Raw genomic sequence first — 17,500 nt, 5'->3', positions numbered from 1 at the left:
ACAAAGACACCAAAGCTCCATCGTGACAGAAATAGAGAAGAAACCTTGAGATAAACCAGGTTCAGTTCTGCTCTGACCAGATCATCATGATGTAGCGCAGGACTCGTCTTCACAGGGGTCAGTCTCTGGACTGTAGAGGTCATCTCTAGCTGCTGATCTGGACACACACTGGATCTGCTGACTACAGGGACCTCGGAGTAAGAGAGAAACTGACTAATATTAGCATAAGAAGGAACATAGCTAAGAAGATACTGCCTTTTCTAGTATCTTTGACAGAAAAGGCAGATTTGAGAGCAGTTTGTAATTAACTATTTCTGTGTGATCAAGTGTTTTTTAATGAGAGGCTTAATAACAGCCAGTTATACGTACTTAAACATGTTTTGGGAACTAATTTGTACCCAGAAGTGAGCTAACCCTGACAGAACCTCCCAAAACCTCATTCTAGTAACTTCCTCATTTGTGAAAGAAAAAAAAGGTTTGTAAAATAGTTCTTCTTAAATTGTAAAAATGCTAAAGTTTGCTATTAGGGTTAGGGTGTAAGTTATAGTTATAATAACTAGCAATATGTAAAAACAATAGAAGTCTATGGATTCTCCATGTAGAGATCTGAATGAACTTGTGTGTGTGTGTGTGTGAGAGAGAGAGAGTGTGTGTGTGTTTGTGTGTGTGTGTGTGTGTGTGTGTGTGAGAGAGAGTATGAGAGTGTGTGTGTGTGTGTGTGTGTGTGTGTGTGTGTGTGTGTGAGAGAGAGAGAGAGAGTGTGTGTGTGTGTGTGTGTGTGTGTGTTTCAGCAGGGAAGTGGTTGATTCGAGCACATTGTCTGCCCGAGTCCCTCCCTCTAAACCACAGACAGACAACAGAAGTGAGACAGACAACACGCACTACACTCTGTCCGTTATCTCTCTAACGGCTGTGTGTGTGTGTGTGTGTGTGTGTGTGTGTGTGATCATGAGGACTCTTCACAGGCTGAAGTTGATGAGTTCTCCCAGTCTGAGTGATTTGGGTCGATCAGAGAGATCAGCGCTGGATGATAGGAACAACCAGCAGCACCGAGCTGGAGCCAACGCCACCTGGAACAGGTACACACACACACACACACACACACACAAACACACACACACCCATGTATAACCGTCAAGTGCATGAACATGAACATGCAGTGAACAGTGTGTGTGTGTGTGTGCGCGCAGACAATCAGCTTCATGTTAATGTGACACACACACACACACACACACTCTGTATAAATGCTCTTCTGTTCTCATCAACATTTGAGAAGAAATTCCTTCAAAACTAGTTTCCTCTGTTTGTTTGTTGTGTGAAAAGTGTGTGTGTGTGTGTGTGTGTGTGTGTGTGTGTGGCCCACACGATATGTGTGTAAACAACATACACACACATCAGCCCTCATTAGTGTGTGTGTGTGTGTAAAGACAATCCTCTGTTTCTGTTCTTACACACACACACACACACACACACACACACACTAGTGGATGGAGAACAATGAATGTTTGATATCACTGATGCTGACTGTGTAAGTGTGTGTGTGTGTGTGTGTGTCTCATTCAGCTGATGGAATGTTTTGTTTCTCTGTGAGCAGAAAATCTTTCACCTTCATTCCATCTGTTTCTATTTTACAAGATTGAGTGTGAAAGAGGGCTGCACAAATAATCGATGTCCTAGTCGTGATCACGGATGCCACGAACACCTGATCGTTCAGAGCAGAATTGCTAACTTGGGTTTTTTCCCCTTTCTGCAGGTTCTCTTGGGGTTTTTCCAATTTTAGTTTTAGTATAACATTATATCTTCATGCATATTTAAACTTTATTATTTAAAGAAGAAATCATTCGAATGTATAGATGACAATTGAGGCTTAGTACTAAAGAAAAGCAATGAAAGTTTTTCAGTTAAAGATTGTTTTCAGTTGGTTTATTTTCATATAAAAATGTGGTTGCTTCAAACAATGTTATAAAACATCATTCAGTGCGAATTGTGATCATTGTAATTAACCAGTTAATTAATAATTAATTGCATAATTAATCATTCGCAATTACAATTTCAAGGGAATAATCAACAATTATAATTTTTGTCATAATCGTGCAGCCCTTCTGTGAAACCTGATTCAGATGTCAGTCCTGCCTGAAACCTCAAAAACACTTTTAATGTCTGTGTGTGTGTGTGTGTGTGTGTGTGTGTGTGTGTGTGTGTGTGTGTGTGTGTGTGTGTGTGTGTCAGCATCCATAATGCCGTGATCGCCGTGTTCCAGCGCAAGGATCTGGGAGAGAATGAGCTCTATGTGCTGAATGAAGGCGTCAGGTGAGTGAACTAGTCCTGCTGGTTATGGTCAGAGTGAATGAACCCGTTAGTAAATCAACATCCTGATGATTTAAACCCCTTTAATTAACACACAACAGTCGTGGTCTGATCACGGTTGACTAGTCTTCAACACTCAGGCAGATGTTTGAGGCAGATTTACTGACTGCTGGTGTTATTAAATTAATTTTATTTATTATTATTTAAAGTAAGTCAGTAAGGAGTTAATCATGTTTAACATCTAACTTTGTCAATGGTTAATACATCTTTTGCAGCTAGTCAGCTGTGTTGTCATCTTCTCAGTGTCACTAAGTTCAGTAAATTATGGGATCCGGGCTTCAAATCTGGGAAGAAATGTTCCCCTCACATTGTCATATTTAGGACAAATCAGCAGAAAGTGTTTCCCGTTCTCTATTTGATGTAGATCACAGTGTCTACAGGTGCTTTCTCTTGCTCTGTCCATGTTTGTCTATGTCTTCCTCTCTCTATTTCTAAATCATGGTTACTTCATCTGTATTTGGAGAGGATTTCTCTTTCAATAAATGGTTTAATCAATAAATAATTGGCAAATTTAGTGGTTCTGTTTAGGGTTGAGTAGCATTGGAGTTTATTTTGAAGGTCAAAGTGAAATTTTAGAGATTCATCATGAGTGTCTTATAGATTTTTGTCAATTTCTTGGCAATGGCTTTGAGGTTGAATCTGTAGTTATTGAGGATCAGGGTTTTATGGACTAGCTGAAGAGCGAGCGTGTTTAGAGGATGAGATTCTGCTGAGGTTCCATCTGCGAGGAAGGCTTTATATCGGTTTGAATCAGGATCAGATTGATGAAGGTGATGCCAGAACTGAACACATCTCTTCTGGATCTCAATCTTCAGTGGGTAGAAGCCTAATTCAGCTCTGCAGGTATCACTGGACGTACCTTTATGGAACCCTAAAACGTTTTTTTGATCATTTCTAGTTGTAGTTTTTCTATTGATGTTATATGCCAATTAAAAAAATTCTGTCTCTCTTTCTTTCTCTCTCTCTCTTTTTCTGTCTGTCTCTTTGTCTCTGTCCGTCTCTGTCCATGTGGCTCTCTCTGTCCATCTGTTTGTCTCTGTGTCTGTCTCTCTCTGTCTGTCGGTCTCTGTCTGTCTGTCTTGGTCTCTCTCTCTGTGTCTCTGTGTCACTGTCCATCTGTCTGTCCCTGTCTATCTCTGTCCATCTGTCTCTCTCTCTGTTTCTCCCTGTCTCTCTCTCTCTCTCTCTCTGTCCATCTGTCTGTCCCTGTCCATCTGTTTGTCTCTCTATCCATCTGTCTGTCCCTGTCTCTCTGTCCATCTGTCTGTCTCTCTCTCTGTCCATCTGTCTGTCTCTCTGTCCATCGGTCTGTCCCTGTCTGTCTGTCTGTCTGTCTGTCTCTCCCTGTCTGTCTCTGTGTCTCTGTCCATCTGTCTGTCTCTCTATCCATCTGTTTGTCTCTGTGTCTCTGTCCATCTGTCTGTCTGTCTCTCTGTCTCTCAGTCTGTCTGTCTGTCTGTCTGTCTCTGTCTCTCTGTCTGTCTCTGTCTGTCTCTCTCCCTGTCTGTCTCTGTCTCTGTCCATCTGTCTGTCTCTGTGTCTCTCTCTCAAATTCAAATTCAAATGAGCTTTATTGGCATGACTTGCACAGTATTTCCAAAGCATTGTCCATTACATGAATAAGGAATAAACAATTATATAATACATAAAACAAAAACAGATCTGTAAAATAATTGAGTCAATAAATATATGTATAATTTATTATTTTTTCCCCACAAACAAGAAATGAGAAAAAAATTGTATAAAAAAAAGGGGAAAAAAAGGAAGAAATGATCTTCAGTTTTGTCCACTGGCTGAAAGTCTCAGTTTGTGATAGGCTGATATATAGCTTGCTGCTGTTGTGATCATTTTGGAATTTTCCCCTAAAACGTGACTTATATTTTCTGCATTTTGTAATGCCATTAAATGTGGTTTCATTTGTTGGAATTTGGGGAAATATGCAGCTCTAATGTTGTGATAGGAATCACAGTGCAGTAAGAAATGCTCCTCTGTTTACAGCTCTTTCTGTGTGCACAGTGAACATAGTCTCTGTTCTTGTGGCTGCCATCTCTGTCTGTGTCGTCCTCTCTCTATAGCCAGATAGTGATCGAGTACTCGGTTTGTATTTTGTTACTGTCTTAATTTGTGATCTGTTACACCGCTGAAGTATTACACCGCTGGCAGATCTTCAGTCTGGTAAGAGCTCGGATCACTGCAGATCTTCAGTCTGGTAAAAGATCGGATCACTGCGAGCTTCAGTCTGGTAAGAGCTCGGATCACTGCAGAGCTTCAGTCTGGTAAAAGATCGGATCACTGCGAGCTTCAGTCTGGTAAGAGCTCGGATCACTGCAGGCTTCAGTCTGGTAAGAGCTCGGATCACTGCAGATCTTCAGTCTGGTAAGATCTCAAATCACTGCAGATCTTCAGTCTGGTAAGAGCTCGGATCACTGCAGAGCTTCAGTCTGGTAAGAGCTCGGATCACTGCAGAGCTTCAGTCTGGTAAGAGCTCGGATCACTGCAGATCTTCAGTCTGGTAAGAGCTCGGATCACTGCAGATCTTCAGTCTGGTAAGAGCTCGGATCACTGCAGATCTTCAGTCTGGTAAGATCTCAAATCACTGCAGATCTTCAGTCTGGTAAGAGCTCGGATCACTGCAGATCTTCAGTCTGGTAAGAGCTCGGATCACTGCAGATCTTCAGTCTGGTAAGATCTCAAATCACTGCAGATCTTCAGTCTGGTAAGAGCTCGGATCACTGCAGAGCTTCAGTCTGGTAAGAGCTCAGATCACTGCAGATCTTCAGTCTGGTAAGAGCTCGGATCACTGCAGTGCTTCAGTCTGGTAAGAGCTCGGATCACTGCAGGGCTTCAGTCTGGTAAGAGCTCGGATCACTGCAGTGCTTCAGTCTGGTAAGATCTCAAATCACTGCAGATCTTCAGTCTGGTAAGAGCTCGGATCACTGCAGTGCTTCAATGTCAATGTCAATGTCAATGTCACCTTTATTTATATAGCGCTTTAAACAAAATACATTGCGTCAAAGCAACTGAACAACATTCATTAGGAAAACAGTGTCAATAATGCAAAGATGATAGTTAAAGGCAGTTCATCATTGGATTCAGTTATGTCATCTCTGTTCAGTTAAATAGTGTCTGTCCATTTATTTGCAATCAAGTCAACGATATCGCTGTAGATGAAGTGTCCCCAACTAAGCAAGCCAGAGGCGACAGCGGCAAGGAACCGAAACTCCATCGGTGACAGAATGGAGAAAAAAACCTTGGGAGAAACCAGGCTCAGTTGGGGGGCCAGTTCTCCTCTGACCAGACGAAACCAGTAGTTCAATTCCAGGCTGCAGCAAAGTCAGATTGTGCAGAAGAATCATCTGTTTCCTGTGGTCTTGTCCTGGTGCTCCTCTGAGACAAGGTCTTTACAGGGGATCTGTATCTGGGGCTCTAGTTGTCCTGGTCTCCGCTGTCTTTCAGGGATGTAGAGGTCCTTTCTAGGTGCTGATCCAGCATCTGGTCTGGATACGTACTGGATCCGGGTGACTGCAGTGACCCTCTGATCTGGACACAGACTGGATCTGGTGGCCACGGTGACCTCGGAACAAGAGAGAAACAGACAAATATTAGCGTAGATGCCATTCTTCTAATGATGTAGCAAGTACATAGGTTGTTATGGGAAGCGTTTCCGGTTCCGGTTTACCTAATTAATGCAGCCTAAAAATCCTTTAACGGATTTGGATAATAAAAGCATATTAGTATGTTATGTGTATGCCAGGTTAAAGAGATGGGTCTTTAATCTAGATTTAAACTGCAAGAGTGTGTCTGCCTCCCGAACAATGTTAGGTAGGTTATTCCAGAGTTTGGGCGCCAAATAGGAAAAGGATCTGCCGCCTGCAGTTGATTTTGATATTCTAGGTATTATCAAATTGCCTGAGTTTTGAGAACGTAGCGGACGTAGAGGATTATAATGTAAAAGAAGCTCATTCAAATACTGAGGTGCTAAACCATTCAGGGCTTTATAAGTAATAAGCAATATTTTAAAATCTATGCGATGCTTGATAGGGAGCCAGTGCAGTGTTGACAGGACCGGGCTAATATGGTCATACTTCCTGGTTCTAGTAAGAACTCTTGCTGCTGCATTTTGGACTAGCTGTAGTTTGTTTACCAAGCGTGCAGAACAACCACCCAATAAAGCATTACAATAATCTAACCTTGAGGTCATAAATGCATGGATTAACATTTCTGCATTTGACATTGAGAGCATAGGCCGTAATTTAGATATATTTTTGAGATGGAAAAATGCAGTTTTACAAATGCTAGAAACGTGGCTTTCTAAGGAAAGATTGCGATCAAGTAGCACACCTAGGTTCCTAACTGATGACGAAGAATTGACAGAGCAACCATCAAGTCTTAGACAGTGTTCTAGGTTATTACAAGCAGAGTTTTTAGGTCCTATAATTAACACCTCTGTTTTTTCAGAATTTAGCAGTAAGAAATTACTCGTCATCCAGTTTTTTATATCGACTATGCAATCCATTAGTTTTTCAAATTGGTGTGTTTCACCGGGCTGCGAAGAAATATAGAGCTGAGTATCATCAGCATAACAGTGAAAGCTAACACCATGTTTCCTGATGATATCTCCCAAGGGTAACATATAAAGCGTGAAGAGTAGCGGCCCTAGTACTGAGCCTTGAGGTACTCCATACTGCACTTGTGATCGATAGGATACATCTTCATTCACTGCTACGAACTGATGGCGGTCATATAAGTACGATTTAAACCATGCTAATGCACTTCCACTGATGCCAACAAAGTATTCAAGTCTATGCAAAAGAATGTTGTGGTCAATTGTGTCAAACGCAGCACTAAGATCCAATAAAACTAATAGAGAGATACACCCACGATCAGATGATAAGAGCAGATCATTTGTAACTCTAAGAAGAGCAGTCTCAGTACTATGATACGGTCTAAATCCTGACTGGAAATCCTCACATATACCATTTTTCTCTAAGAAGGAATATAATTGTGTGGATACCACCTTTTCTAGTATCTTGGACAGAAAAGGGAGATTCGAGATTGGTCTATAATTAACTAGTTCTTTGGGCTTCAGTCTGGTAAGAGCTCGGATCACTGCGGGGCTTCAGTCTGGTAAGAGCTCGGATCACTGCAGATCTTCAGTCTGGTAAGATCTCAAATCACTGCAGATCTTCAGTCTGGTAAGAGCTCGGATCACTGCAGAGCTTCAGTCTGTTAAGAGCTCGGATCACTGCAGGGCTTCAGTCTGATAAGAGCTCGGATCACTGCAGATCTTCAGTCTGGTAAGAGCTCGGATCACTGCAGAGCTTCAGTCTGGTAAGAGCTCAGATCACTGCAGTGCTTCAGTCTGGTAAGAGCTCGGATCACTGCAGATCTTCAGTCTGGTAAGAGCTCGGATCACTGCGGGGCTTCAGTCTGGTAAGAGCTCGGATCACTGCAGATCTTCAGTCTGGTAAGATCTCAAATCACTGCAGATCTTCAGTCTGGTAAGAGCTCGGATCACTGCAGAGCTTCAGTCTGTTAAGAGCTCGGATCACTGCAGGGCTTCAGTCTGATAAGAGCTCGGATCACTGCAGATCTTCAGTCTGGTAAGAGCTCGGATCACTGCAGAGCTTCAGTCTGGTAAGAGCTCAGATCACTGCAGTGCTTCAGTCTGGTAAGAGCTCGGATCATTGCGGAGCTTCAGTCTGGTAAGAGCTCGGATCACTGCAGATCTTCAGTCTGGTAAGAGCTCGGATCATTGCGGAGCTTCAGTCTGGTAAGAGCTCGGATCACTGCAGATCTTCAGTCTGGTAAGAGCTCGGATCATTGCGGAGCTTCAGTCTGGTAAGAGCTCAGATCACTGCAGTGCTTCAGTCTGGTAAGAGCTCGGATCATTGCGGAGCTTCAGTCTGGTAAGAGCTCGGATCACTGCAGATCTTCAGTCTGGTAAGAGCTCGGATCATTGCGGAGCTTCAGTCTGGTAAGAGCTCGGATCACTGCAGATCTTCAGTCTGGTAAGAGCTCGGATCATTGCGGAGCTTCAGTCTGGTAAGAGCTCGGATCACTGCAGATCTTCAGTCTGGTAAGAGCTCGGATCACTGCAGATCTTCAGTCTGGTAAGAGCTCGGATCACTGCGGAGCTTCAGTCTGTTAAGAGCTCGGATCACTGCAGGGCTTCAGTCTGGTAAGAGCTCAGATCACTGCAGGGCTTCAGTCTGGTAAGAGCTCGGATCACTATAGTGCTTCAGTCTGGTAAGAGCTCAGATCACTGCAGAGCTTCAGTCTGGTAAGAGCTCAGATCACTGCAGGGCTTCAGTCTGTTAAGAGCTCGGATCACTGCAGGTCTTCAGTCTGGTAAGAGCTCAGATCACTGCAGATCTTCAGTCTGATAAGAGCTCGGATCACTGCGGGCTTCAGTCTGGTAAGAGCTCGGATCACTGCAGATCTTCAGTCTGGTAAGAGCTCAGATCACTGCGGGCTTCAGTCTGGTAAGAGCTCGGATCACTGCAGATCTTCAGTCTGGTAAGAGCTCGGATCACTGCAGATCTTCAGTCTGGTAAGAGCTCGGATCACTGCAGAGCTTCAGTCTGGTAAGAGCTCTGATCACTGCAGAGCTTCAGTCTGGTAAGAGCTCGGATCACTGCAGAGCTTCAGTCTGGTAAGAGCTCGGATCACTGCAGAGCTTCAGTCTGGTAAGAGCTCGGATCACTGCAGGGCTTCAGTCTGGTAAGAGCTCGGATCACTGCAGAGCTTCAGTCTGGTAAGAGCTCGGATCACTGCAGATCTTCAGTCTGGTAAGATCTCGGATCACTGCAGAGCTTCAGTCTGGTAAGAGCTCGGATCACTGCAGATCTTCAGTCTGGTAAGAGCTCGGATCACTGAGGGCTTCAGTCTGGTAAGAGCTCGGATCACTGCAGATCTTCAGTCTGGTAAGAGCTCGGATCACTGCGGGCTTCAGTCTGGTAAGAGCTCGGATCACTGCAGATCTTCAGTCTGGTAAGAGCTCGGATCACTGCAGATCTTCAGTCTGGTAAGAGCTCGGATCACTGGAGATCTTCAGTCTGGTAAGAGCTCGGATCACTGCAGATCTTCAGTCTGGTAAGAGCTCGGATCACTGCAGAGCTTCAGTCTGGTAAGAGCTCGGATCACTGCAGATCTTCAGTCTGGTAAGAGCTCGGATCACTGGAGATCTTCAGTCTGGTAAGAGCTCGGATCACTGCAGATCTTCAGTCTGGTAAGAGCTCGGATCACTGCAGAGCTTCAGTCTGGTAATAGCTCGGATCACTGCAGAGCTTCAGTCTGGTAAGAGCTCGGATCACTGCAGAGCTTCAGTCTGGTAAGAGCTCGGATCACTGCAGAGCTTCAGTCTGGTAAGAGCTCGGATCACTGCAGATCTTCAGTCTGGTAAGAGCTCGGATCACTGCAGAGCTTCAGTCTGGTAAGAGCTCGGATCACTGCAGATCTTCAGTCTGGTAAGAGCTCGGATCACTGCAGATCTTCAGTCTGGTAAGAGCTCGGATCACTGCAGATCTTCAGTCTGGTAAGAGCTCGGATCACTGGAGATCTTCAGTCTGGTAAGAGCTCGGATCACTGGAGATCTTCAGTCTGGTAAGAGCTCAGATCACTGCATTTCAGGTTTTTCATTGTTTTTTGGGGGGGGAATTTCACAGATCACTTTTGAATACTAATTAATAATGTTTATTGTCCTAATTCAGCTCTGCATGAGTTGTTGGGGGTTGCTCTGTTAATAAAATGTTCATAGGCGCATCACTGATTGGTTGACTCCTCCCTCTTTTTGTGACTATCATAAATGTATCTCGCTGCAAGTAAGGTACAATCTTGTTTTTCACCTAATAAATATTGAAGTTGTGTTTTCTTGTGTAATGTTTTGAAGTCGGGGTAAAGTGTTTCAAATTTTGGATAAAATGTATTTCTAATTTCTTCATAGTTAGAGCAGCTGGTGAGGAAGTGTGTGTCTGTGATTACGGTAAGGGCAGATGCGGTCAGTGCTGTGGATATCTGTCCGTCTCTATAGTCAGAGTATGACTGCTCAGTCTGGACCTCGTCATCTGTCTTCTTCAATATCTGAGTACAGTGAAAGACTGTACATGAAGTCTTCATGTACAGTCTTTCACTGTACTCAGATATTCTGCAGTTGTGTAATCTCTATTTAGGGCCAAATAACATTAAAGTTTACTTAGTCCAATAAGTTAGATCATTTTCTTTTTGTGCTTTTATAATTTGGTTTGTCTCTCTCTGTCCATCTGTCTCTAGGCAGCTCCTAAAGACTGAGTTGGGCTCCTTCTTCACAGAGTATCTGCAGGTGATCAGTCAAGTCTTCGATCAATAATCAATACTAATTTAAGCATCTGTGAATTGAGTTTGATTGTGATTGTGTCACAGAATCAGCTGCTGACGAAGGGAATGGTGATTTTGAGAGATAAGATTCACTTTTATGAAGGTAAGGTGCTGTCTGACATTTCTGACGGTTCACATGTGTTTGTGGTTTTGAAGAGTTTCCTCTGCATTAAAAGGATGTGTTTAATGCTGATGTGAACTTTAGAAAAATCATCCACTTGTGCCACACTTCTAAAAGATCAGGGGCCTCATTTATAAAGCGTGCGTACGCACAAAACGGGGCTGGAAACGTACGTACGCCAGTTCCCACGCAAAGGTTGTGATCTATAAAAAACAAACTTGACGGGAGAATGTGCGCACCTTTAAGCAAACTTTGAGCCGTGCGTACGCACATTCTGGAGACAAAGGGAATTGGCGACACCGATCGTGAGGTCGTGAACTGAAGTTAGATTGTAGAAAATAAATGTGAGAAGAACGATTATAAGAATGAATGACATTTAATTTTCACTCCATTTCATACGTTATATCCACATTACCATGAAGATTAAATCCAACAGTGTTATTTGTGCCGATTGTTTTAGGCTATATACATCTAGTAAAATCCAAACGTAATTCAAAATGTATTAAAAGTAAAATAAAATAATAATCAGCGCTGCCTTACAGTCACATTGTCCACAACGGGAGCACAGGAGGACATGGCGCGATACATGTGATAGCCTACAGAATAGCATGAAATACCCTTTTATTAGAGAACTGCAGAACACAGTGTAAAAAGGAAATATTTTCCTTAATGTACATAGCCTATATCATAAAATGTCAAAGTCTGCAAATACAGTCATGAAGCACAATCGCTACTCATCATCGGTCCTAACTATTACGGTGTTCATTACAAAACCGTCAAGAAGCATGTGTTCACTATAACATTTTCGTCTTAAATTTTCGCCCACAAATTAATTAAGTGATTTTGTCAAGGTGTTAACGATCAGTCTATTTGCTAGAAACATATAAATTCTCCGGTGACCCGGGTATGTAATGCTTCATGATGGCACTCCTGGCACTGTTGGAGGATTACGCTAATGGCAGAATAAGGAGAGAACGAGTTTTCAGGGACCATGATGATTTCCTGGCCCATGATGATGACTGGCTAATAAGCCGATTTAGATTCCCTAGAGCTGTGCTCTTGGATCTATGTGCTGAATTGGGTCCAGTATTAGAGAGGGCAACACGCCGGAACCATGCCATCCCAGTCCAAATACAAGTCCTCACCACTCTGGGGTTCTTGGCAACCGGCTGTTTCCAGCGGGAATTGGCAGACAGGTAAATTAATAATATAAAAAAACTATAAGTAATCCTCAAATTTGTCTCTAAGACCTTTTTGTATATGAAATAATTCTATTGGAATCTATCATCTCACCCTATAGGTCTGGTATATCACAGCCGTCCCTGAGTGCCATAATATCTGTCGTTTTAAATGGTATACTTAATATGGTTAGTCGATACATCAGGTTCCCCTACACTGTGCGAGAACAGGCCGAAATTAAAACGCAATTTGCAGCAATGTCTGGTTTCCCAAATGTAATCGGCGCAATTGACTGCACTCATGTTGCTATAAGGGCACCATCTGAAAATGAATTTGCTTATGTTAATAGAAAGCATGTGCATTCTATTAATGTGCAAATCATATGTGACGCCAACATGACCCTCACAAACATTGTGGCACGCTGGCCTGGTTCAACACATGATTCCTTTATCTTGACACATAGCAGTGTAGGGAACAGACTAAATGCAGGCGCAGTACGTGATGGCTGGCTTCTTGGTGAGTTTAACAATATTAAAAAGTAGAAACTGTAACAATTTTGTTTTTAATATAATTATAACCTGCAGGCGACAGTGGCTACCCCCTGAGACGCTGGCTCCTCACCCCATTTTTAAACCCGCAGAGCGCAGAGGAAACTCATTATAACGAGGTCCACTCTCGTGCCCGCGCAGTTGTGGAGCGTGCCATCGGCATCCTGAAATGCAGATGGCGTGCTCTGGATGCCTCGGGTGGCAGACTTTTATACCATCCAGCAAAAGTGTGCAAGATTGTCAGGGCGTGTGGTGTTTTGCACAATATAGCACTGAGAAACGGTATTCCTCTCCCTCCTGATCTCCCTCTACCCCAGCATTACGACCCCGAGCCACAGCCCCCTGGCCGACAAGAGGGATATCAACGAGGTGCAAGAATCCGTGAGGATGTCATGCGGCGTTTGTAAAGAAAGACAAAACTCAAGGTTCATGTTTTAACTGCATCTTTTAATGATTGTGCAATTTCTTGCATCACTTCTCTCATCTGCCGTAGCTCATCTGCAACCCTGTTGACAGCGTTTATTGTCTCTCGCTGTAACTGCAGGACTGCGTCAGTGAGTACCCGACCACTTTTGGACGTGCCAGACGCAGAAGGGGCACTGCTTTGAGCCGGACGCTGTGCATCTGCATCTGAGAACCCCTCACCCTGAACCTCCTGTTCATTTACAGCTTCAGACTCCGGAAGGACTGGAGGACAAACAATTGGCAACATTTATCCATTTATCACCCCACACACTCAAATGTACAGCGTTAATGATTAAAAATCGGTTTAACCTTGCTCCTCTGTGGTTTCAGTCACGTCAGTGTCTCCCTCCTTTTCCGACACAATACCACACACGCTGACCTCCCCAATTATAGCCGCGATTTTGCTGTCCACTGATGTGAGATCAGCTGTACATGGGCCCCCACCAGTTGCAGCCACGCTCTGGCGGTGGGAGGACAGTTTTCTCTTTGCCTCCACCTTGAATGAATGAGAATCTTTATTTCACATATTTTGCATACTGTAAGCACATGTAAATAAAACTTTTTGAAAATCAATATTGCTATTTATATAGGTATATAGCCTAATAAAACACAAATGTAATATGTTGGTAAAAAAAAAATTTGTATACCTTCAGGTCGGACCATTTTTTCTTTAATTCTGCAACTGTCCGTTCTGTCCCACTGACACAATTGACGGCAGAAGCAATACTTTGCCACTCGCACTGCTTCTTTTTATTAGTGACCCCACTGCTGTGGCCACCAAATAACACAGTTTTCCGAGCCTCCACCTCCCCTACAAGTGTTTCAATCTCAGTATCTGAGAAATTACGTTTTTTTCCTCTTTTCTCACCTGTCGCCATTATTAAAATTAGGCTAACAGAAATGCACGTTTTCACTTTCTTGGATTAATTAATTGGCGGGTCGCATGCCAGTTTTCCAGGTATATATGGGATTCCACTCTCATTTACATGCTGATCAGCAATCATGAGGTGATTTGCATTGACTATTTATGGTTAAAAATGGGCGTGTACAGGGCGGGATATGAGGCTGGTTCACGTACGCACATCTGCGGGTGATCTGTGATTTATAAAGGGAACATTGCTTACAGGTGTGCGTACGCACGGTTTTATAAATCGGAATATTTTTTTGGCGTACGCCATTTTTGGCTTTTGGGCGCACGTAAACTTTTAGTAAAGATCCTACGCATAGTTTTATAAATGAGACCCCAGATCAGATCATGTGTCTCAGTGTGTTTGAATCAGCTGCTGTTTGCTCAGTTTAGTGGATGTATGAAGTCAGTTCTGCTGTGTGTCTGTGTGTTTCTGCATGCATGCGTGTGTGTGTGTATGTGTGTTTGTGCGTCTGTGCTTTTACATGCGTGTGTGTGTGTGTGTGTGTGTGTGTGTGTGCAGGTCAGAAGCTGCTGGATTCTCTGGCAGAAACGTGGGACTACTTCTTCTGTAATGTTCTGTCTATGCTGCAGGCCATCTTCTACCCCGTCCAGGTACTTCACCAAACACTCCAGTACTCTTATTTTGCTCTTTGAGTATTTGTAGGATGTGCTGGTGGTGTATTTGAGACTCTCTCTGTGTGTGTGTGTGTGTTCAGGGGAAGGAGCCGTCTGTCCGTCAGCTGGCTCTGCTTCACTTCAGGAACATCATCACTCTCAACATAAAGCTGGACGATGCTCTGACTCGACCGCGCGCTCGTGTGCCGCCCTCCATCATTCAGATGTTGCTCATCCTGCAGGTGTGTGTGTGTGTGTGTGTGTGTGTGTCAACAGACATCGGAAACTTTGATAATGTTCTAGATTTCCTGAGTCGATGCAGAGCTGAAACTTTCCAGTAGGTTTCTGCAGTGTGTGTAACACATCTTAAACTTACAGAACGGAGTCACACGAGGCAAATGTGTGTGTTGTAGTGTACATGTGTGTTTGAACTGAGTTTTATTTCCAAGCAAACATGTTATAATGGGTTTATGAGACGTGTGTATATTTGTGGTTTTCTGTGCTTGCATCATCTCTAACTCTGTGTGAAATATATCTACACCTTATACTTCACAATCTGTGAGAGTGTGTGTGTGAGAGAGAGAGTGTGTGTGTGTGTGTGTGTGTGTTTCTGTTTTGTTGTTTGTGGTTTTATTTCCTGTGTTTCTCTACATGCTGCTTTTTAAGGGGCTCACCATATTTGTGTTTTATTGTTTAGTGTTTTCACATCTGTCACAGTGATCTGTCAGATATTTGATCATGATGAATCAGATACTTGCAGGGTTTCTGTTGGTCTTAAAGTCTGAATTCAACCTTTTACAAATTAAAGCCTTAAAATGTCCTAAATCAGAGCAGAATGTCTTAAAATCATAGTCATAACAATAACTGCTGCTTGCACTGCAACAATGAGTTTCTTCCTCAGTATTTTAGTCTTGTTTTCCAGTACAAATATCTAAACTTCCTCAAATGTCAATGTCAATGTCACCTTTATTTATATAACGCTTTAAACAAAATACATTGCGTCAAAGCAACTGAACAACATTCATTAGGAAAACGGTGTCAATAATGCAAAAATGAGAGTTAAAGGCAGTTCATCATTGGATTCAGTTATGTCATCTCTGTTCAGTTAAATAGTGTCGGTGCATTTATTTGCAATCAAGTCAACGATATCGCTGTAGATGAAGTGTCCCCAACTAAGCAAGCCAGAGGCGACAGCGGCAAGGAACCGAAACTCCATCGGTGACAGAATGGAGAAAAAAACATTGGGAGAAACCAGGCTCAGTTGGGGGCCAGTAGTTCAATTCCAGACTGCAGCAAAGTCAGATTGTGCAGAAGAATCATCTGTTTCCTGTGGTCTTGTCCTGGTGCTCCTCTGAGACAAGGTCTTTACAGGGGATCTGTATCTGGGGCTCTAGTTGTCCTGGTCTCCGCTGTCTTTCAGGGATGTAGAGGTCCTTTCTAGGTGCTGATCCAGCATCTGGTCTGGATACGTACTGGATCCGGGTGACTGCAGTGACCCTCTGATCTGGACACAGACTGGATCTGGTGGCCACGGTGACCTCGGAACAAGAGAGAAACAGACTAATATTAGCGTAGATGCCATTCTTCTAATGATGTAGCAAGTACATAGGGTGTTATGGGAAGTGTTTCCGGTTCCGGTTTACCTAATTAATGCAGCCTAAAAATCCTTTAACGGATTTGGATAATAAAAGCATATTAGTATGTTATGTGTATGCCAGGTTAAAGAGATGGGTCTTTAATCTAGATTTAAACTGCAAGAGTGTGTCTGCCTCCCGAACAATGTTAGGTAGGTTATTCCAGAGTTTGGGCGCCAAATAGGAAAAGGATCTGCCGCCTGCAGTTGATTTTGATATTCTAGGTATTATCAAATTGCCTGAGTTTTGAGAACGTAGCAGACGTAGAGGATTATAATGTAACAAGAGCTCATTCAAATACTGAGGTGCTAAACCATTCAGGGCTTTATTAGTAATAAGCAATATTTTAAAATCTATACGATGCTTGATAGGGAGCCAGTGCAGTGTTGACAGGACCGGGCTAATATGGTCATACTTCCTGGTTCTAGTAAGAACTCTTGCTGCTGCATTTTGGACTAGCTGTAGTTTGTTTACTAAGCGTGCAGAACAACCACCCAATAAAGCATTACAATAATCTAACCTTGAGGTCATAAATGCATGGATTAACATTTCTGCATTTGACATTGAGAGCATAGGCCGTAATTTAGATATATTTTTGAGATGGAAAAATGCAGTTTTACAAATGCTAGAAACGTGGCTTTCTAATGAAAAGATTGCGATCAAATAGCACACCTAGGTTCCTAACTGATGACGAAGAATTGACAGAGCAACCATCAAGTCTTAGACAGTGTTCTAGGTTATTACAAGCAGAGTTTTTAGGTCCTATAATTAACACCTCTGTTTTTTCAGAATTTAGCAGTAAGAAATTACTCGTCATCCAGTTTTTTATATCGACTATGCAATCCATTAGTTTTTCAAATTGGTGTGTTTCACCGGGCTGCGAAGAAATATAGAGCTGAGTATCATCAGCATAACAGTGAAAGCTAACACCATGTTTCCTGATGATATCTCCCAAGGGTAACATATAAAGCGTGAAGAGTAGCGGCCCTAGTACTGAGCCTTGAGGTACTCCATACTGCACTTGTGATCGATAGGATACATCTTCATTCATTGCTACGAACTGATGGCGGTCATATAAGTACGATTTAAACCATGCTAATGCACTTCCACTGATGCCAACAAAGTATTCAAGTCTATGCAAAAGAATGTTGTGGTCAATTGTGTCAAACGCAGCACTAAGATCCAATAAAACTAATAGAGAGATACACCCACGATCAGATGATAAGAGCAGATCATTTGTAACTCTAAGGAGAGTAGTCTCAGTACTATGATACGGTCTAAATCCTGACTGGAAATCCTCACATAT

At 42.9% G+C, this 17,500-nt stretch overlaps 1 protein-coding gene and 1 long non-coding RNA gene across 3 annotated transcripts in view; one reads left to right on the top strand and one right to left on the bottom strand.

Annotated features, from left to right (window-relative positions):
* Positions 1 to 17,500, top strand: part of LOC132139444 (proline-rich protein 5-like) — a 19,611-nt gene that overhangs the window by 571 nt on the left and 1,540 nt on the right. The window contains exons 2-7 of one of the 2 annotated variants that reach the window (XM_059547802.1): positions 966 to 1,079; positions 2,230 to 2,310; positions 10,639 to 10,687; positions 10,768 to 10,825; positions 14,466 to 14,557; positions 14,662 to 14,802. In XM_059547802.1, coding sequence (XP_059403785.1) covers positions 966 to 1,079; positions 2,230 to 2,310; positions 10,639 to 10,687; positions 10,768 to 10,825; positions 14,466 to 14,557; positions 14,662 to 14,802 — 535 coding nt within the window. Of the gene's footprint in view, positions 1 to 953; positions 1,080 to 2,229; positions 2,311 to 10,638; positions 10,688 to 10,767; positions 10,826 to 14,465; positions 14,558 to 14,661; positions 14,803 to 17,500 lie in introns of both variants that reach the window. The other variant, XM_059547801.1, reaches the window with a different exon arrangement.
* Positions 10,121 to 14,552, bottom strand: LOC132139446 (uncharacterized). Its single transcript, XR_009433631.1, has 3 exons — positions 14,428 to 14,552; positions 10,473 to 10,950; positions 10,121 to 10,433 (listed from the first exon to the last, which is right to left on the bottom strand). It is a non-coding gene; the product is annotated as an uncharacterized LOC132139446 (long non-coding RNA).

Source organism: Carassius carassius, unplaced genomic scaffold (genome assembly GCF_963082965.1).
Source record: "Carassius carassius unplaced genomic scaffold, fCarCar2.1 SCAFFOLD_77, whole genome shotgun sequence".
Lineage (NCBI taxonomy): Eukaryota > Metazoa > Chordata > Actinopteri > Cypriniformes > Cyprinidae > Carassius > Carassius carassius.
This window is presented reverse-complemented; position numbering and strand designations above follow the sequence as displayed.